Raw genomic sequence first — 20,084 nt, 5'->3', positions numbered from 1 at the left:
CTTTCTCTCCCCCATTATTTCTCTCCCCCTCCCCTTTGTCTGCATCTCCCTCTGCCCCCCCTCCCTCTCTTCTCTCCCCAGGGTTGGGCCAGTGACGGTCCCCCAGCAGAACTCAACATCATGGCGCAGAACACCTCCACCCAGAGGGTTCAGAGACTCCTGGACTCTGTTCCCCTTACCAACCTGCTGTTCAACCTTCTGTCCACCTCATACAAGAAGGTACTAAACTGTTTATAACTTTTTTATATATAATATATATACACTAAACAAAAACAGAAACCATACGTGCAAAAAGCTTATTTCTCTCATTTTGTGTGCAATTTTTTAAATTATTTTTTTTACATCCATGTTAGTGAACATTTCTCCTTGGTCAAGATAATCCATCTGACAGGTGTGTCATATCAAGAAGCTGATTAAACAATAGGACCATTACACAGGTGCACCTTGTGCTGGGGACAATGGGGAAAAAGGGCCACTCTAAAAATGTGCAGTTTTGTCACACAGATTCAACCCCACAGACACGTGCTGAGGGCTGCAGCACCAAACCAGCCAGGCCACACCGACAGTTTTTAATTATTATTATTATTTTTTTTTACTACGGTGTGGTCATCATGTGGTTTTACCACACTGTGGCATCATCTGTATGTGGCATGGAAACTACTCTTCCTCTAACAATTGATCTGAGTCTGCTGCTCCTCCAGTAAATGATGATTTCAATCAGCCGCTCAGTCCTCAGTATCTCTGCTTCTAATACAAAAGCATTGAAAGCTTTGAAAAACGCTGTGCCTGGCATGCTGATAATGCCTGTGTTGACGTGTCTCCTCCCCCCAGGCCTGTGTCCTGCAGCGTCAGAGGAAAGGCTCGGTTAGCAGTGATGCCAGTGCCTCAACAGACTCCAACACCTACTATGAAGATGACTTCAGCAGCACAGAGGAAGACAGCAGTCAAGGTACTGCCCCCTATCCCTTCCCCTCATCTCTCTCTCTCTCTCTCTCTCTCTCACTCTCTCTCTCACTCTGTCTCTCACTCTCTGTCTCTCACTCTGTCTCTCTCTCTCTCTCTCTCTCTCTCTCTCTCTCTGTCTCTGTCTCTGTCTCTGTCTCTCTCTCTCTCTCTGTCTCTCACTCTCTGTCTCTCTCTCTCTCTGTCTCTCTCTCTGTCTCTGTCTCTGTCTCTCTCTCTCTCTGTCTCTGTCTCTCTCTCTCTCTCTGTTTCTCTCTCCCCCCCCACGTCATAAAGAACAGCATCACTTCTCATCTCCTGTCACGAGGGCTGAGAGCTTCCAAGTCATTATTATAATATTTGTAAAACCCTTGATGCCAACCACATACACAAATCAGAGATAAAAATGTACTTTAAGATATTAGACAGAGTAGATGAAAGTAGTCTGTGTACCAGATCTGATAACCTTTTTGAAGTGTGTAATGTGTCCAGTGGTGTGTGTGTGTGTGTGTGTGTGTGTGTGTGTGTGTGTGTGTGTGTGTGTCTTCTGAAAGCTGTGTTTGTTTTTAACCTGTGTATCTGAGCTAGCGTCAGAGTCAGGCCTGAGAAGAGTCAAGAATGTGTTCAGGCAGTTCTTGTGCGTTGCGGGACTCTGTAAAATCACCACAGGGGGAAATAACAGCCGCAGCAACAGAGGTTAGACGGCAGTGGAGGTCTGTGTCACTTTAAATCGGAGGAGGATGGGTTCATTTTGTAATGGCCGGTATGGAATAAATGGAACGTTAATCCAACGCATTACAGTGACCGCGTCCTTTGGTTTTAAAGTGACACCAACCTCCACTGGTCAGAAGTCAGATGTATGACAACTGAGACAGAATCACACACACAACTTGTAATGCAATAAATCAGAGATAAAAATCTACTTTAAGATATTAGAGTAGATGAAAGTAGTCTACGCACCAGATCTGATCCACAGGCATTAGTAGTGTATGTGAGTGTATATACAGTTGAAGTCTGAAGTTTACATACTCCTTAACTAATTCTTTCTACTATTACTCTATTTCAGCTTTAATTTCTTTCATCACTCGCCCAGTGGGTAAGAAGTTTACATACTAATTAAGTGTATTTGGTAGCATTGCCTTTAAATTGTTTAACTTGGGTCAAACATTTCTGGTAGCCTTCCATAAGCTTCCCACAGTAAGTTGGGTTCATTTTGGCCCATTCCTTCTGACAGAGCTGGTGTAACTGAGTCAGGTTTGTAGGCCTCCTTGCTCCATACGCTTTTTCAGTTCTGCCCAAATTTTCTATAGTATTGAGGTCAGGTCTTTGTGATGGCCACTCCAATACCACGACTTTGTTGTCCTTAAGCCATTTTGCCACAACTTTAGAAATATGCTTGGGGTCATTGTCCATTTGGAAGACATTTGTGACCAAGCTTTAACTTCCTGACTGATGTCTTGAGCTGTTGCTTCAATATATCCACATAATTTTCCTGTCTCATGATGCCATCTATTTTGTGAAGTGCACCAGTCCCTCCTGCAGCAAATCACCCCCACAACATGATGCTGCCACCCCCGTGCTTCACGGTTGGGATAGTGTTCTTCGGCTTGCAAGCCTCCCCCTTTTTCCTCCAAACGTAACGATGGTCATTATGGCCAAATAGTTCTATTTTTGTTTCATCAGACCAGAGGACATTTCTCCAAAAAGTACGATCTTTGTCCCCATGTGCAGTTGCAAACCATAGTCTGGCTTTTTCTATGGCGGTTTTGGAGCAGTGGCTTCTTCCTTGCTGAGCGGCCTTTCAGGTTATGTCGATATAGGACTTGTTTTACTGTGGATATAGATACTTTTGTACCTGTTTCCTCCAGCATCTTCACAAGGTCCTTTGCTGTTGTTCTGGGATTGATTTGCACTTTTCGCACCCCAGTACGTTCAAGTCTAGGAGACAGAACGCGTCTCCTTCCTGAGTGGTATGACGGCTGCGTGGTCCCATGGTGTTTATACTTGCGTACTATTGTTTGTACAGATGAACGTGGTACCTTCAGGCCTTTGGAAATTGCTCCCAAGGATGAACCAGACTTGTGGAGGTCTACAATATTTTATCTGAGGTCTTGGCTGATTTCTTTTGATTTTCCCATGATGTCAAGCAAAGATGCACGGAGTTTGAAGGTTGACCTTGAAATACATCCACAGGTACACCTCCAATTGACTCAAATGATGTCAATTAGCCTATCAGAAGCTTCTAAAGCCATGACATCATTTTCAGGAATGTTCCAAGCTGTTTAAAGGCACAGTCAACTTAGTGTATGTAAACTTCTGACCCACTGGAATTGTGATACAGTGAATTATAAGTGAAATAATCTGTCTATAAACAATTGTTGGAAAAATGACTTGTGTCATGCACAAAGTAGTTATCCTAACCAACTTGCCAAAACTATAGTTTGTTTAACAAGAAATTTATGGAGTGGTTGAAAAACGAGTTTTAATGACTCCAACCTAAGTGTATGTAAACTTCCGACTTCAACTATATATATATATATATATATATATATATATATATATATATATATATATAATCCTTATTATGAAGCATGCCATGTAGCAGACACTTATTACATAAGCAACTTACAGCCCAGTGACCGCAGACATTTTTTTTTGTGTATGTGGCCTCAGCGGAAATCAAACCCACGACTTTGGTGTTACTACAGCCATGCTCTTACCAATTGAGCTAACTCACAGGACCATCTCCACCCATTATAGCAGTGTTATACTCTTACCAACTGAGCCACCATCTCCACCCACTATAGCAGTGTTATACTCTTATCAACTGAGCCACCGTCTCCACCCACTATAGAAGTGTTATATTATACTCTTACCAACTGAGCCACCATCTCCACCCACTATAGCAGTGTTATATTATAGCCACCGTCTCCACCCACTACCAACTGAGCCACCATCTCCACCCACTATAGCAGTGTTATACTCTTATCTTACCAACTGAGCCACCATCTCCACCCACTATAGCAGTGTTATACTCTTACCAACTGAGCCACCGTCTCTACCCACTATAGAAGTGTTATATTATACTCTTACCAACTGAGCCACCGTCTCCACCCACTATAGAAGTGTTATACTCTTACCAACTGAGCCACCGTCTCCACCCACTATAGAAGTGTTTATATTTCAGCAGCAGAGAGAAGACAGAGGACAGCAAGAACAGCTAATGTTTCAGGTCAGCAGCTAGCTTTCTGTCCCTTAGGTCACACCGTAGTTTACACCTCGCAGTCATGGTTAATTTGCTTACTTTATTGTATGAACCACAATAAAGTTCGATTTTTGGACTGGGGCACCACCACCCAGGCTGAGTAGAGGCAGTAGCATCAGAGTCCTAGAAATACAGACTTCCAGAGAGAGATGGAGAATTTTGATGGGTTCTATGTTGGCATCAAAAGTTCCGAGACAATAGTTGGAACACAAATTAGATTGCCCTGAAAGTTTTGTTGCCTACACAATCTCTGTATTTCTTAGTCTCTGAGTAGAGCTGAATGTAAGCCTCACACATCCAATATCCTAAATATGGCATAAAAATACTTCTATCATACCCTTTTGATGCATGCTATTAGATGCATTTTTAATCTCAGCTTCAGTTGATGAGTAGTTTACTTGCGATCTCTTGTCGTGGCATGTGTGACAGCAGGGCAATTGCACCAAAGGTTTTTTGCCATTGTTCTGACCTTGTGAATGGTTATGGCAGTGTGATGAAGGTTAAATTATAACTCTATGGTGGCTAAATGTAGCCTGGTGTTACGAGACTATTGTTATGATAGCTAAGTGTACTGTTATGAATGCTAAAATGGCTGCGTTTACACAGGCAGCCCAATTCTGATCTTTTGTCCAATCACAGCAGGTCTTTTTCAGCGATTTTTATATGATTAGTCAAAAGAACAATTAGTGAAAATAAATATCAGAATCGGGCTGCCTGAGTAAACGCAGCCAATGTAGTTTTATGAAGTCTACATTTTGCCTGCTGTTATGAAGGCCTAATGTAGTGTTATGAAGGCCTAATGTAGTGTTATGAAGGCCTAATGTAGTGTTATGAAGGCCTAATGTAGTGTTATGAAGGCCTAATGTAGTGTTATGAAGGCCTAATGTAGTGTTATGAAGGCCTAATGTAGTGTTATGAAGGCCTAATGTAGTGTTACGAAGGCCAAATGTAGTGCGACGAAGGCCAAATGTAGTGCGACGAAGGCCTGATGTAGTGCGACGAAGGCCTGATGTAGTGCGACGAGGCCTGATGTAGTGCGACGAAGGCCTGATGTAGTGCGACGAAGGCCTGTAGTGCGTGTAGTGCGACGAAGGCCTGATGTAGTGCGACGAAGGCCTGATGTAGTGCGACGAAGGCCTGATGTAGTGCGACGAAGGCCTGATGTAGTGCGACGAAGGCCTGATGTAGTGCGACGAAGGCCTGATGTGCGAGAAGGCCTGATGTAGTGCGATGTAGGCCTGATGTAGTGCGACGAAGGCCTGATGTAGTGCGACGAAGGCCTGATGTAAGTGCGACGAAGGCCTGATGTAAGTGCGACGAAGGCCTGATGTAAGTGCGACGAAGGCCTGATGTAAGTGCGACGAAGGCCTGATGTAAGTGCGGCGAAGGCCTGATGTAAGTGCGACGAAGGCCTGATGTAAGTGCGACGAAGGCCTGATGTAAGTGCGAAGGCCTGAAGGCCTGATGTAAGAAGGCCTGATGTAAGTGCGACGAAGGCCTGATGTAAGTGCGACGAAGGCCTGATGTAAGTGCGACGAAGGCCTGATGTAAGTGCGACGAAGGCCTGATGCGTGCGACGAGGCCTGATGTAAGTGCGACGAAGGCCTGATGTAAGTGCGACGAAGGCCTGATGTAAGTGCGACGAAGGCCTGATGTAAGTGCGACGAAGGCCTGATGTAAGTGCGACGAAGGCCTGATGTAAGTGCGACGAAGGCCTGATGTGCGAAAGGCCTGATGTAAGTGCGACGAAGGCCTGATGTAAGTGCGAAGGCCTGATGTAAGGCGACTGATGTAAGTGCGACGAAGGCCTGATGTGTGCGAGGGCCTGATGTAAGTGCGACGAAGGCCTGATGTAAGTGCGACGAAGGCCTGATGTAAGTGCGACGAAGGCCTGATGTAAGTGCGACGAAGGCCTGATGATGGCCTGATGTAAGTGCGACGAAGGCCTGATGTAAGTGCGACGAAGGCCTGGTGTAAGTGCGACGAAGGCCTGATGTAAGTGCGACGAAGGCCTGATGTAAGTGCGACGAAGGCCTGATGTAAGTGCGACGAAGGCCTGATGTAAGTGCGACGAAGGCCTGATGTAAGTGCGACGAAGGCCTGACGTAGCGTTAAGCACTGCAAAAAAATAATGTAAATCTTACATCGATTGTTATAATATGGTATTGAGAAAGTTAGTGGCTTGTTCCGAGTTGATTTTGCTCACCCAGAAAACGTCTCGTTTTAAGATATTCTGACTTGTTTCGAGCCTTTAAAAAAAAGTTAGTGTTATCCACTAAGATAATTTGCCTCGGTAAGACATCTTAAGATCAAATATCTTTAAAATAAGATTGTCTTATCCCCAATTTGTATCAATTATTTTTTTTAAATTAAAAAATTAAGTAAGCAAAATGATTAGCCATGGTGCTAAGATCATTTACCATAGTAGAACATCAAGTCAATACATTCTAATGGTAAGAGATATCTAGGTAAGATAAACATTTTTTTTGTGTTTTTTTTTTGTTGCAGTGTGACGGCTAAATGTCGTGTTTCAAATACTAATTTAATGCAACGTTATGAAGGCTAAACGAGAGAGAGAGAGCTGACTTAGGACATGACTATAGATGCTGTAGGATGATGGCAGTGCTTTGTATAGACGGCATGTTAGAACTGAACCCTGAGACATGGCCGTCTGTGTGTAACCTCGTGTCCTACTACCCGTCCTGATCCAGATGACGACAGCGAGCCCATCTTGGGCCTGTGGTTCGAGGAGACCATCTCGCCAACTAAAGACAAAGTGGCCCCCCCACCACCTCCCCCACCTCCGCCCTTGGAGACCTCTCCCAGACTGAAGAGCCCCTCCAAGCAGAACGTGGGGGGGAACGGGAACATCCTGGCCGGACGCAAGGACCCCGAGCTGGTGAGGCCTTAGGGGTTGTTAGGAAACACAACAACATGCTGTGGTCTGATTTCTGTACACTTCTCCCATTGTGTCCATGTTATATCCCCTTCGTAGTCTGTCGTTCTGAACCCTGGACAAGGCAGTTTAACCCCACTGGTCCTAGGCCTTCATTGAAAATGTAGAATTTGTTCTTAAACTGATTTGCCTAGTTAAATAAAGGTCAAATAAATAGTTTGAAAAAAGAAAGGGCTGGTGGAAGGAATACATTGGGACCCCCCCCTCCAGCTATGCTTGCCACCAATCCCAAAATGCACGAAGGGGAGGTGAACAAGTGCAAACCGCTGGGTTGAAGGGTAGAGAATTTAGAACACAACTAGCGCTAGAGGCATCACTACAGACCCTGGTTCGATTCCAGGCTGTATCACAACCTGCCGTGTTTGGGAATCCCATAGGGCCCAGCGCCGTTAGGGTTTGGCCTGGAGTAGGCCGTCATTGTAAATAAGAATTTGCCCTTTTAACTGACTAGTTAAATAAATAAACATGTGTTCTAGTAGAAACTATGCTTATAGGCCTGTGTCTATTACTGTTAAATATTGATTTATTAATTGATGTTTCAGTTCCTGAGCCTGGCCTCCAGCATCCTGAACTTTATCACCACCTCCATGTTAAAATCCAGGAACAACTTCATCAGGAACTACCTGTCTGTCTCGCTGACAGAACAGCACATGGCCACGCTGGCCAGCATCATCAAGGACGTCGACAAAGACGTCAAAGGTTGGTTGGAATAAAAAAAATGTTTAAAAAAGTCATTTATTATTATTATTATCATCGTACATGCGTTTAGTAAATGAGCTCTCGCTCACAAGCCTGAAGTATTTCCATTCAATTGAAACTATTGATGCCCTCGGATGGAAAGTGCTTTCATAAAATGTTTGAATGCAAATCAGGTGTTATAACTTGACGTCTCTCAATAAATTCCTAATTTAATATTGTGTGTGTGTGTCCCCCCCCAGGTTCCTCAGATGAAGAGTTTGCCTCTGCTCTGTATCTCTTCAACCATACGCTAGTGACATCAGACCTACCTTCTCCAGCCCTGCAGGTTAGGGGAACCTTCTTTCTAATGCGGTCATTTATCTTTCATTATTTAATTACAAGTGACTCGAGTCCCGTCACTACTATTAACCTGGACTGAAATACACTTTTTATATGAAAGAAGAAGAAGAAGAAAGGTTTACTGCATCTTTTTAAGAACTTAATTTGAACGGACGTACTCCGGGGGAAGGGAACGGACGTACTCCGGGGGAAGGGAACGGACCTACTCCGGGGAAGGGAACGGACCTACTCCGGGGGGAACGGAAGGGAACGGACCTAGGGGGAAACGGACCTACTCGGGGAAGGGAACGGACCTACTCCGGGGAAGGGAACGGACCTACTCCGGGGGAAGGGAACGGACCTACTCCGGGGAAGGGAACGGACCTACTCCGGGGAAAGGAACGGACCTACTCCGGGGAAGGGAACGGACCTACTCGGGGAAGGGAACGGACCTACTCGGGGGAAGGGAACGGACCTACTCCGGGGAAGGGAACGGACCTACTCCGGGGAAGGGAACGGACCTACTCCGGGGAAGGGAACGGACCTACTCGGGGAAGGGAACGGACCTACTCCGGGGGAAAGGGAACGGACCTACTCCGGGGAAGGGAACGGACCTACTCCGGGGAAGGGAACGGACCTACTCCGGGGAAGGGAACGGACCTACTCCGGGGAAGGGAAGGGAACGGACCTACTCGGGGAAGGGAACGGACCTACTCCGGGGAAGGGAACGGACCTACTCCGGGGAAGGGAACGGACCTACTCCGGGGGAAGGGAACGGACCTACTCCGGGGAAGGGAACGGACCTACTCCGGGGAAGGGAACGGACCTACTCCGGGGGGAAGGGAACGGACCTACTCCGGGGAAGGGAACGGACCTACTCGGGGAAGGGAACGGACCTACTCCGGGGAAGGGAACGGACCTACTCGGGGAAGGGAACGGACCTACTCGGGGGAAGGGAACGGACCTACTCCGGGGAAGGGAACGGACCTACTCCGGGGGAAGGGAACGGACCTACTCCGGGGAAGGGAACGGACCTACTCGGGGAAGGGAACGGACCTACTCCGGGGGAAGGGAACGGACCTACTCCGGGGAAGGGAACGGACCTACTCCGGGGGAAGGGAACGGACCTACTCCGGGGAAGGGAACGGACCTACTCCGGGGAAGGGAACGGACCTACTCCGGGGGAAGGGAACGGACCTACTCCGGGGAAGGGAACGGACCTACTCCGGGGAAGGGAACGGACCTACTCCGGGGAAGGGAACGGACCTACTCCGGGGAAGGGAACGGACCTACTCCGGGGAAGGGAACGGACCTACTCCGGGGGAAGGGAACGGACCTACTCCGGGGAAGGGAACGGACCTACTCGGGGAAGGGAACGGACCTACTCCGGGGGAAGGGAACGGACCTACTCCGGGGGAAGGGAACGGACCTACTCGGGGAAGGGAACGGACCTACTCCGGGGAAGGGAACGGACCTACTCCGGGGAAGGGAACGGACCTACTCCGGGGAAGGGAACGGACCTACTCGGGGGAAGGGAACGGACGTACTCCGGGGGAAGGGAACGGACCTACTCCGGGGGAAGGGAACGGACCTACTCCGGGGGGAGGGAACGGACCTACTCAGGTCTTTGCACAGTAGCTGCTGTTAGTCTGAAATAAGTCTTATTTGTCTTTTCCAGAATACCCTGCTCCAGCAGTTGGGCGTAGCTCCGTTCTCTGAGGGTCCGTGGCCCTTGTACATCAACCCCCAGTCCCTGTCGGTGCTCTCCAGAGTCCTGCTCATCTGGCAGCACAAGGCCTCTCTGCAGGGAGACCCAGACGTACCTGAGTGTATAACGATCTGGGAGAGGTAAGACCACATCATTAAATAAAACACTTTTGATATTATATTGTAACTTCCCAACAAGAAACTAAAAATTGTCACTCAGAAGGTAGAACTAACAAAGAGTCTCATGAAGAACAACCAAAACGAATCAGGTGTGGTTTTTAAATAACCAATGGAGGTGTCCACTGAAAGCCACAAGCAACAAGATATTTTGTCCCTGAAAGACACCCACCGTAAGTGACCACTAAATAAAATAAATAAAATCCCACATTGCTCTGTAATATGGAATATAAAGACCTGCACCGCCCTGTAACATGGAGGGTGAAGACCTGCACCGCCCTGTAACATGGAGGGTGAAGACCCGCACCGCCCTGGGCCGGCAGCTCTTCCTCACTGGGCCGGCAGCTCTTCCTCACTGGGCCGGCAGCTCTTCCTCACTGGGCCGGCAGCTCTTCCTCACTGGGCCGGCAGCTCTTCCTCACTGGGCCGGCAGCTCTTCCTCACTGGGCCGGCACAAGTGAATCTAACGACTGACTTATGAGGCGACAGGTGCAACAAGTCCTGACCAATGAGGATGATTCCAATCAAGGGCAAGCCTCTCCCAAACAGAACCAACCTCAAAATCGGAAAGTAAATTGAAGGGAAAAACCCTGAAGCCTGCAATACTACTGTATTGTGTATGGGTGTGACGGTCTGGGAGAGGAGTTTCTCATCGGTCCCTGGTGCAAGTGTTTTTACATATTAGTCAGTGCATCGGTTCAGGAGAGCCCAAACCGATCCATATTAGTCAGTGCATCGGTTCAGGAGAGCCCAAACCGATCCATATTAGTCAGTGCATCGGTTCAGGAGAGCCTAAACCGACCCATATTAGTCAGTGCATCGGTTCAGGAGAGCCCAAAACGATCCATATTAGTCAGTGCATCGGTTCAGGAGAGCCCAAAACGATCCATATTAGTCAGTGCATCGGTTCAGGAGAGCCCAAAACGATCCATATTAGTCAGTGCATCGGTTCAGGAGAGCCCAAACCGACCCATATTAGTCAGTGCATCGGTTCAGGAGAGCCCAAAACGATCCATATTAGTCAGTGCATCGGTTCAGGAGAGCCCAAACCGACCCATATTAGTCAGTGCATCGGTTCAGGAGAGCCCAAACCGACCCATATTAGTCAGCGCATCGGTTCAGGAGAGCCCAAACCGACCCATATTAGTCAGCGCATCGGTTCAGGAGAGCCCAAACCGATCCATAATAAACATGCGTCGGGCGAGAAACCGATGTAATGTTTATTTATTATTTATATTTATATATTTTTTTACATATCACCAGTTCACTTTTTTTCCTTTTTTTTTCTCACTCATATTGTTTTATTCTGAAAATAACCTCCCATCTGCTGACTGCATTGATGCGTCCTCTCCTTCGGTTCAGTAGCCTGTCTTACTGTTATGCATGGAACTGCATGCACAAAAGGGTGTGAAGGATGCTGAATGGGCGTAGACAAAGAGCTCTCTCTGTCTCGCTCTCTCTCTGTCTCGCTCTCTCTCTGTCTCGCGCTCTCTCTCTGTCTCGCGCTCTCTCTCTCTGTCTCGCGCTCTCTCTCTCTGTCTCGCGCTCTCTCTCTCTGTCTCGCGCTCTCTCTCTGTCTCGCGCTCTCTCTCTGTCTCGCGCTCTCTCTCTGTCTCGCGCTCTCTCTGTCTCGCGCTCTCTCTCTGTCTCGCGCTCTCTCTCTGTCTCGCGCTCTCTCTCTGTCTCGCGCTCTCTCTCTGTCTCGCGCTCTCTCTCTGTCTCGCGCTCTCTCTCTGTCTCGCGCTCTCTCTCTGTCTCGCGCTCTCTCTCTGTCTCGCGCTCTCTCTCTGTCTCGCGCTCTCTCTCTGTCTCGCGCTCTCTCTCTGTCTCGCGCTCTCTCTCTGTCTCGCGCTCTCTCTCTCTCGCGCTCTCTCTCTCGCGCTCTCTCTCGCGCGCTCTCTCTGTCTCGCGCTCTCTCTCTGTCTCGCGCTCTCTCTCTGTCTCGCGCTCTCTCTCTGTCTCGCGCTCTCTCTCTGTCTCGCGCTCTCTCTCTGTCTCGCGCTCTCTCTCTGTCTCGCGCTCTCTCTCTGTCTCGCGCTCTCTCTGTCTCGCGCTCTCTCTCTGTCTCGCGCTCTCTCTCTGTCTCGCGCTCTCTCTCTGTCTCGCGCTCTCTCTCTGTCTCGCGCTCTCTCTCTGTCTCGCGCTCTCTCTCTGTCTCGCGCTCTCTCTGTCTCGCGCTCTCTCTCTGTCTCGCGCTCTCTCTCTGTCTCGCGCTCTCTCTCTGTCTCGCGCTCTCTCTCTGTCTCGCGCTCTCTCTCTGTCTCGCGCTCTCTCTCTGTCTCGCGCTCTCTCTCTGTCTCGCGCTCTCTCTCTGTCTCGCGCTCTCTCTCTGTCGCGCGCTCTTCTCTCTGTCTCGCGCGCTCTCGCGCTCTCTCTCTGTCTCTCGCTCTCTCGCTGTCTCGCGCTCTCTCGCTGTCTCGCGCTCTCTCGCGCTCTCTCTCTCGCGCGCTCTCTCGCGCTCTCTCTCTCGCGCTCTCTCTCGCGCTCTCTCGCGCTCTCTCTCGCGCTCTCTCTCGCGCTCTCTCGCGCTCTCTCTCTCGCGCGCTCTCTCGCGCTCTCTCTCGCGCTCTCTCGCGCTCTCTCTCGCGCGCTCTCTCGCGCTCTCTCTCTCGCGCTCTCTCTCTCGCGCTCTCTCTCGCGCTCTCTCTCGCTCTCTCGCGCTCTCTCTCTCTGTCTCGCGCTCTCTCTGTCTCGCGCTCTCACACACACTAAAATGCCATTTTTCCTTAAAAGTTTATCAATGTTCAAAGCAGAATTACTTTCCCATTGTTCCTCAACTGTAGTGTATGATGTACCATTTTGTAGCTCAGAGTCTCTACCTTTATCCCCCCAGAAAAACAGAAATTCAAATTTTGCTACGTACGATCAAATCCAGGTGGTGAATCACATATGACTGTCATAACTGTTGCTGTTCGCACCAACGATAGGTAGCCCTATCCCTATTCTAATGGGGTACATATACGGGCCACCTTCCAGCATTCAGATGCTTGTAAAAATGGATTTGGCAATGTCATGTCATATAGGCTTTGTTAGTTGAGTTGACAAACAATGTAATTTGCTGGATCATTGTAACCAAATGCACTGTAGAAAATGGTGTTTTTACCGGAGTTGTGTAGCCTACCAGAGTGGACACAACTTATGATTTCAGAATTTTCAATCAGTCAGATTTTAATTGTTCATGTTCATCATAAGAAATAGTTTTTGGTTTAAACAGTCAGTGTATTTGGTAATTTGTACATGAACAGTGTAATCTCATAAAGGACAGAAACCATTTTATTTATTTTGGTGCGTGGTTGCATTCATTGGTCTGAGTGGGAGAAGTTCTGTAAAATTCCAAACTGAAATTTCCATTTTGCTTTTGAGGTAAAATTTAAATTTCCATTTTATGAATTGGCTAAATGCCATGTTAATTTCTATACATAAATATTGACAGTACTAGCTAAAAAAACAAACTTGTCATTTTGTAATTTTTGTTCAGAACTCTGATCTCCCTTTAAAATAAAATATGATCTTTACACAAGGTTTCTCTCTCTACTCTCTTTCTATCTCCCCCCCCCTCCCGTCCCTCCAGGTTTGTGGGCACCTTGAAGCAGCACACCATCCAGGGCTCTGTCCCCGGAGATGAGGACCTGAATGTGGAGCACCTCCAGCTCCTGTTGCTCCTCTTCCACAACCTGTCTGAGAGGGGGAGGCGTGCCGTGCTCACCCTGGTCACCCAGGCCATCACAGAGGTATTTAAATGCTCTTTAACTAGGTTGTCTTTGTATTGTCGTACCATGGGCTTGGACTCACGTCACAACTATCATGACCCCTGATTCTACAAGTGGTGGCTTGGACTCACAACTATCATGACTCCTGACTCTGCCAGTGGTGGCTTGGTCTCACAACTATCATGACTCCTGGCTCTACCAGTGGTCTCAGACTTTGACTCAGTCTAGATCAGTACTGACTTTGTTGTCAGAAAGTCTATCCCTGCTTAAATTAACATAATTCAAATTTGTACAAAAAAAAAAACACATTTAGTGCAGATGCAAAGTTTGGTAACAGATTGATGGTAACAAACCGCCGTTCTGTTACCGAACTCTACATTTGCGTCTCCACATCATTCCGTTACTGTTGAATTGCCCACAGATACTGTAATTAGCTAGTTACCCTTATGCATGTGCAACACAGCAAGCTAGCAAGCTTTCTTGTATGTCAAACCAATAAGATTGAGCCGACAAAACATGGCAGCTCTGCTTCTCAGCTCCGAGGCGATAATTACAATCATTTCGCTACAACACTTAATAACATTTGCTAAGTACGTGACCAATAACATTTGATTTAATGAAGTCCAATCTTCCTCTCTCCTCTGCTCAGGTGGCGGGTCCCCAGCATCAGGAGGCCCAGCTCAAAGCCGTACCCCTCAACCTGGCCCGCATACTGCTGGTGCTAGACTACCTGTTGCACCAGTACTCTAAGGTTCCTATGTACCTCTTCCAACAGGTAGGCTGAATGGCTGCTCCGTCCTTTTAATGGTTTTATTAACACTCCATGGCCCAGTGGAAATCAAATTAGCATAATACTAAAATCCCCCAATCAAAATGTGTCTGTTTTAAAACCACATCTTTGGGAGTTTTATTTGTCCAGAAACATTTTATCTTTTTTTTGCAGTAGGTCATTGGTCAGAAGCGGTAGCCCTCCTAACACAGTGACTGACTGGATCCCCTCTCTATTGCTTGCAGGTCCAGTACAATCTGCTGACCCCTCCGTGGTCAGGCCAGGGTTCAGTCCAGGACGGGTCCAAACGCAGCGCCCTGCCGCTCTACTGCGGCTTTAAAGAGGTGGAGGAGAACTGGTCTAAGCACTGCTCGGCAGGTAGGAGTAAGTCGAAGCCTTTCTGTTCTGTTTTTTTTTAAGGGGGAATAACCTCATCTGTAGATCTGGGCGGTATGGACAAACATCCATATCGCGATAGATTGGCCGAGTTCTCACGACAGCGATAGATTGGCCGAGTTCTCACGACAGCGATAGATTGGCCGAGTTCTCACGACAGCGATAGATTGGCCGAGTTCTCACGACAGCGATAGATTGGCCGAGTTCTCACGACAGCGATAGATTGGCCGAGTTCTCTCACGACAGCGATAGATTGGCCGAGTTCTCACGACAGCGATAGATTGGCCGATAGATTGGCCGAGTTCTCACGACAGCGATAGATTGGCCGAGTTCTCACGACAGCGATAGATTGGCCGAGTTCTCACGACAGCGATAGATTGGCCGAGTTATAAAGGTTCTCTTTCTGCCAACTGCGTTTATACAAGCCCTCAGTCCAGCCTCTCTCAGCCTATTGCGGACAGTCTGAGCACCGATGGAGGGCTTGTGCGTTCCTGGTGTAACTCGGCAGTTGTTGCCATCCTGCACCTGTCCCGCAGGTGTGATATTCGGATGTACCGATCCTATGCAGGTGTTGTTACACGTGGTCTGCCACTGCGAGGGCGATCAGCTGTCCGTCCTGTCTCCCTGTAGCACTGTCTTAGGCGTCTCACAGTACGGACATTGCAATTTATTACCCTGGCCACATCTGCAGTCCTCATGCCTCCTTGCAGCATGCCTCAGGCACGTTCACGCAGATGAGCAGGGACCCTGGACATCTTTCTTTTGGTGTTTTTCAAAGTCAGCAGAAAGGCCCCTAAGTTTTCATAACTGACCTTAATTGCCTACTGTCTGTCAGCTGTTAGTGTCTTAACGACCGTTCCACAGGTGCATGTTCATTTAATGGTTCATTGAACAAATCAAATCAAATTTTATTTGTCACATACACATGGTTAGCAGATGTTAATGCGAGTGTAGCGAAATGCTTGTGCTTCTAGTTCCGACAATGCAGTAATAACGAACAAGTAATCTAACTAACAATTCCAAAACTACTGTCTTATAGACAGTGTAAGGGGATGAAGAATATGTACATAAGGATATATGAATGAGTGATGGTACAGAGCGGCATAGGCAAGATACAGTAGATGGTATTGAGTACAGTATATACATATGAGATGAGTATGTAAACAAAGTGGCATAGTTAAAGTGGCTAGTGATACATGTATTACATAAGGATGCAGTCGATGATATAGAGTACAGTATATACGTATGCATATGAGATGAATAATGTAGGGTATGTAAACATTATATTAGGTAGCATTGTTTAAAGTGGCTAGTGATATATTTTACATTTCCCATCAATTCCCATTATTAAAGTGGCTGGAGTTGAGTCAGTGTGTTGGCAGCAGCCACTCAATGTTAGTGGTGGCTGTTTAACAGTCTGATGGCCTTGAGATAGAAGCTGTTTTTCAGTCTCTCGGTCCCAGCTTTGATGCACCTGTACTGACCTCGCCTTCTGGATGATAGCGGGGTGAACAGGCAGTGGCTCGGGTGGTTGTTGTCCTTGATGATCTTTATGGCCTTCCTGTGACATCGGGTGGTGTAGGTGTCCTGGAGGGCAGGTAGTTTGCCCCCGGTGATGCATTGTGCAGACCTCACTACCCTCTGGAGAGCCTTACGGTTGTGGGCGGAGCAGTTGCCATACCAGGCGGTGATACAGCCTGCAAGGATGCTCTCGATTGTGCATCTGTAGAAGTTTGAGTGCTTTTGGTGACAAGCCGAATTTCTTCAGCCTCCTGAGGTTGAAGAGGCGCTGCTGCGCCTTCCTCACGATGCTGTCTGTGTGGGTGGACCAATTTAGTTTGTCTGTGATGTGTATGCCGAGGAACTTAAAACTTGCTACCCTCTCCACTACTGTTCCATCAATGTGGATAGGGGGGTGTTCCTTCTGCTGTTTCCTGAAGTCCACAATCATCTCCTTAGTTTTGTTGAGTGTGAGGTTATTTTCCTGACACCACACTCCGAGGGCCCTCACCTCCTCCCTGTAGGCCGTCTCGTCGTTGTTGGTAATCAAGCCTACCACTGTTGTGTCGTCCGCAAACTTGATGATTGAGTTGGAGGCGTGCGTGGCCACGCAGTCGTGGGTGAACAGGGAGTACAGGAGAGGGCTCAGAACGCACCCTTGTGGGGCCCCAGTGTTGAGGATCAGCGGGGTGGAGATGTTGTTGCCTACCCTCACCACCTGGGGGTGGCCCGTCAGGAAGTCCAGTACCCAGTTGCACAGGGCGGGGTCGAGACCCAGGGTCTCCAGCTTGATGACGAGCTTGGAGGGTACTATGGTGTTAAACAAGCATGGGAAACTGTGTTTAAACCCTTTACTTTTCTACGAAACGCAAAACCCTTGTAGCTGATTGGGTTATAACCCCGGTTTTTAACGTAGCTGATTGGGTTATGACGCCGGTTTTTAACGTAGCTGATTGGGTTATGACGCCGGTTTTTAATGTTCTCTCCTCTGTTAGATTCCACAGTAGTGCAGCCCAAATTCTACTGCGTCCTGTCACCCGAAGCGTCAGAGGACGACCGAAGCCGACTCGACAGCAAGGTGAAACTACACATCAAACTGTGAATTTATTAGTCCAGGATTTTAAAAACAATCTATATGGAGAGACATAACCCATTACAAACCTTTTAAAAAAAGAAATAGGACATTTATAAAAGGCTCCTAATAAAGTCATGAAGCATTATACCTGAAGGAGATGAGTAAAGTAGTGTGTTTTTTAAAATGTTTGTCCAGGTGTTCCAGAAGCTGTTCAACGGAGCAGTGAAGTATAATGAGCTTTACGCCTGTCTGGTCTCCCTGCTCTCTGCCGGCTCTCAGTTTGATACAGCCAGGAGACAGGAGAACAAGCCCATCACACCTATGGTGAGGAACCAACACACACACAGACACTCAACTATAGTTATACTTATAGTATAGTTCCTGAAACACACACGATAATCCTGGAACTAACACCAGTATATCTCTTGCGTTCTCAGGAGGCATGCTCCCTGCAGTACTACTTCCTGGTGCTGTGGAGGATCCTGGGGGTCCTACCCCCCTCTAAGGCATACATGGAGCAGCTGAAGGATGGCCAAGGAGAACCCAGCGAGAGTGACATCCTCCACACCCTGCGCTGGTCCTCACGACTCAGAGTCCCCACATATGTCAACTGGATCAAGGTATGTTACCCTCAGTTAGTCAGCCAGCCAGCCAGCCAGTTAGTAGGTCAGCCGGTCGGTTGGTAGGTCGGCCGGTCGGTTGGTAGGTCGGCCGGTCGGTTGGTAGGTCGGACGGTCGGGTTGGTAGGTCGGACGGTCGGCAGGTCGGTCGGACGGTCGGCAGGTCGGCCGGACGGTCGGCCGGGCGGGTCGGCAGGTCGGCCGGACGGTCGGCCGGACGGTCGGCAGGTCGGCCGGACGGTCGGCCGGACGGTCGGCAGGTCGGCCGGACGGTCGGTCGGCAGGTCGGCCGGACGGTCGGCCGGACGGTCGGCAGGTCGGCCGGACGGTCGGTCGGCAGGTCGGCCGGACGGTCGGTCGGCAGGTCGGCCGGTCGGCAGGACGGTCGGCAGGTCGGCCGGACGGTCGGCAGGTCGGTCGGCAGGTCGGCCGGACGGTCGGCCGGACGGTCGGCAGGTCGGCCGGACGGTCGGTCGGCAGGTCGGCCGGACGGTCGGTCGGCAGGTCGGCCGGACGGTCGGCCGGACGGTCGGCAGGTCGGCCGGACGGTCGGTCGGCAGGTCGGCCGGACGGTCGGCCGGACGGTCGGCAGGTCGGCCGGACGGTCGGCCGGCAGGTCGGCCGGACGGACGGACGGTCGGCAGGTCGGCCGGACGGTCGGCAGGCCGGTCGGTCGGTTAGACGGCCGGCAGGTCGGACGGTCGGTTAGACGGTCGGCAGGCCGGACGGTCGGTTAGACGGTCGGCAGGTCGGACGGTCGGTTAGACGGTCGGCAGGTCGGACGGTCGGTTAGACGGTCGGCAGGTCGGACGGTCGGTTAGACGGTCGGCAGGTCGGACGGTCGGTTAGACGGTCGGCAGGTCGGACGGTCGGTTAGACGGTCGGCAGGTCGGACGGTCGGTTAGACGGTCGGCAGGTCGGACGGTCGGTTAGACGGTCGGCAGGTCGGACGGTCGGTTAGACGGTCGGCAGGTCGGACGGTCGGTTAGACGGTCGGACGGTCGGTTAGACGGTCGGCAGGTCGGACGGTCGGTTAGACGGTCGGCAGGTCGGAGGTCGGTTAGACGGTCGGCAGGCCGGACGGTCGGCAGGCCGGACGGTCGGTTAGACGGCCGGACGGTCGGTTAGACGGCCGGCCGGACGGTCGGTCGGTTAGACGGTCGGCCGGACGGTCGGCCGGACGGTCGGCCGGACGGTCGGCCGGACGGTCGGGACGGTCGGACGGTCGGCCGGACGGTCGGTCGGGCCGGTCGGACGGTCGGCAGGTCGGTCGGCAGGACGGTCGGTCGGCCGGTCGGACGGTCGGCAGGTCGGTCGGCAGGTCGGTTAGACGGTCGGCAGGTCGGTTAGACGGTCGGCAGGTCGGTTAGACGGTCGGCAGGTCGGTTAGACGGTCGGCAGGTCGGTTAGACGGTCGGCCGGACGGTCGGTTAGACGGTCGGACGGTCGGCCGGCCGGTCGGACGGTCGGCAGGTCGGTCGGCAGGTCGGTCAGACGGTCGGCAGGTCGGTCGGCAGGTCGGTTAGACGGTCGGCAGGTCGGTTAGACGGTCGGCAGGTCGGTTAGACGGTCGGCAGGTCGGTTAGACGGTCGGCAGGTCGGTTAGACGGTCGGCAGGTCGGTTAGACGGGTCGGCAGGTCGGCAGGTCGGTTAGACGGTCGGCAGGTCGGTTAGACGGTCGGCAGGTCGGTTAGACGGTCGGCAGGTCGGTTAGACGGTCGGCAGGTCGGTTAGACGGTCGGCAGGTCGGTCGGCAGGTCGGTCGGCAGGTCGGTCGGCAGGTCGGCAGGTCGGTCGGCAGGTCGGTTAGACGGTCGGCAGGTCGGTTAGACGGTCGGCAGGTCGGTTGGTCGGTCGGCAGGTCGGTTGGTCGGTCGGCAGGTCGGTTGGTCGGTCGGCAGGTCGGTTGGTCGGTCGGCAGGTCGGTTAGACGGTCGGCAGGTCGGTTA

At 50.3% G+C, this 20,084-nt stretch overlaps 1 protein-coding gene across 1 annotated transcript in view; it reads left to right on the top strand.

Moving 5' to 3' along the window:
- Positions 1-20,084, top strand: part of ubr4 (ubiquitin protein ligase E3 component n-recognin 4) — a 147,533-nt gene that overhangs the window by 22,887 nt on the left and 104,562 nt on the right. The window contains 12 exon segments of the mRNA XM_042299791.1: positions 82-219; positions 832-949; positions 6,919-7,106; positions 7,706-7,862; positions 8,102-8,187; positions 9,859-10,028; positions 13,636-13,795; positions 14,424-14,549; positions 14,789-14,927; positions 17,435-17,517; positions 17,710-17,838; positions 17,952-18,134. Coding sequence (XP_042155725.1) covers positions 82-219; positions 832-949; positions 6,919-7,106; positions 7,706-7,862; positions 8,102-8,187; positions 9,859-10,028; positions 13,636-13,795; positions 14,424-14,549; positions 14,789-14,927; positions 17,435-17,517; positions 17,710-17,838; positions 17,952-18,134 — 1,677 coding nt within the window.

This window comes from Oncorhynchus tshawytscha, linkage group LG16, assembly GCF_018296145.1.
Source record: "Oncorhynchus tshawytscha isolate Ot180627B linkage group LG16, Otsh_v2.0, whole genome shotgun sequence".
In the NCBI taxonomy this organism is placed as follows: Eukaryota; Metazoa; Chordata; class Actinopteri; order Salmoniformes; family Salmonidae; genus Oncorhynchus; species Oncorhynchus tshawytscha.
The sequence above is the reverse complement of the archived record's forward strand: the minus strand, read 5'-3'. Positions and strand labels throughout refer to the sequence as shown.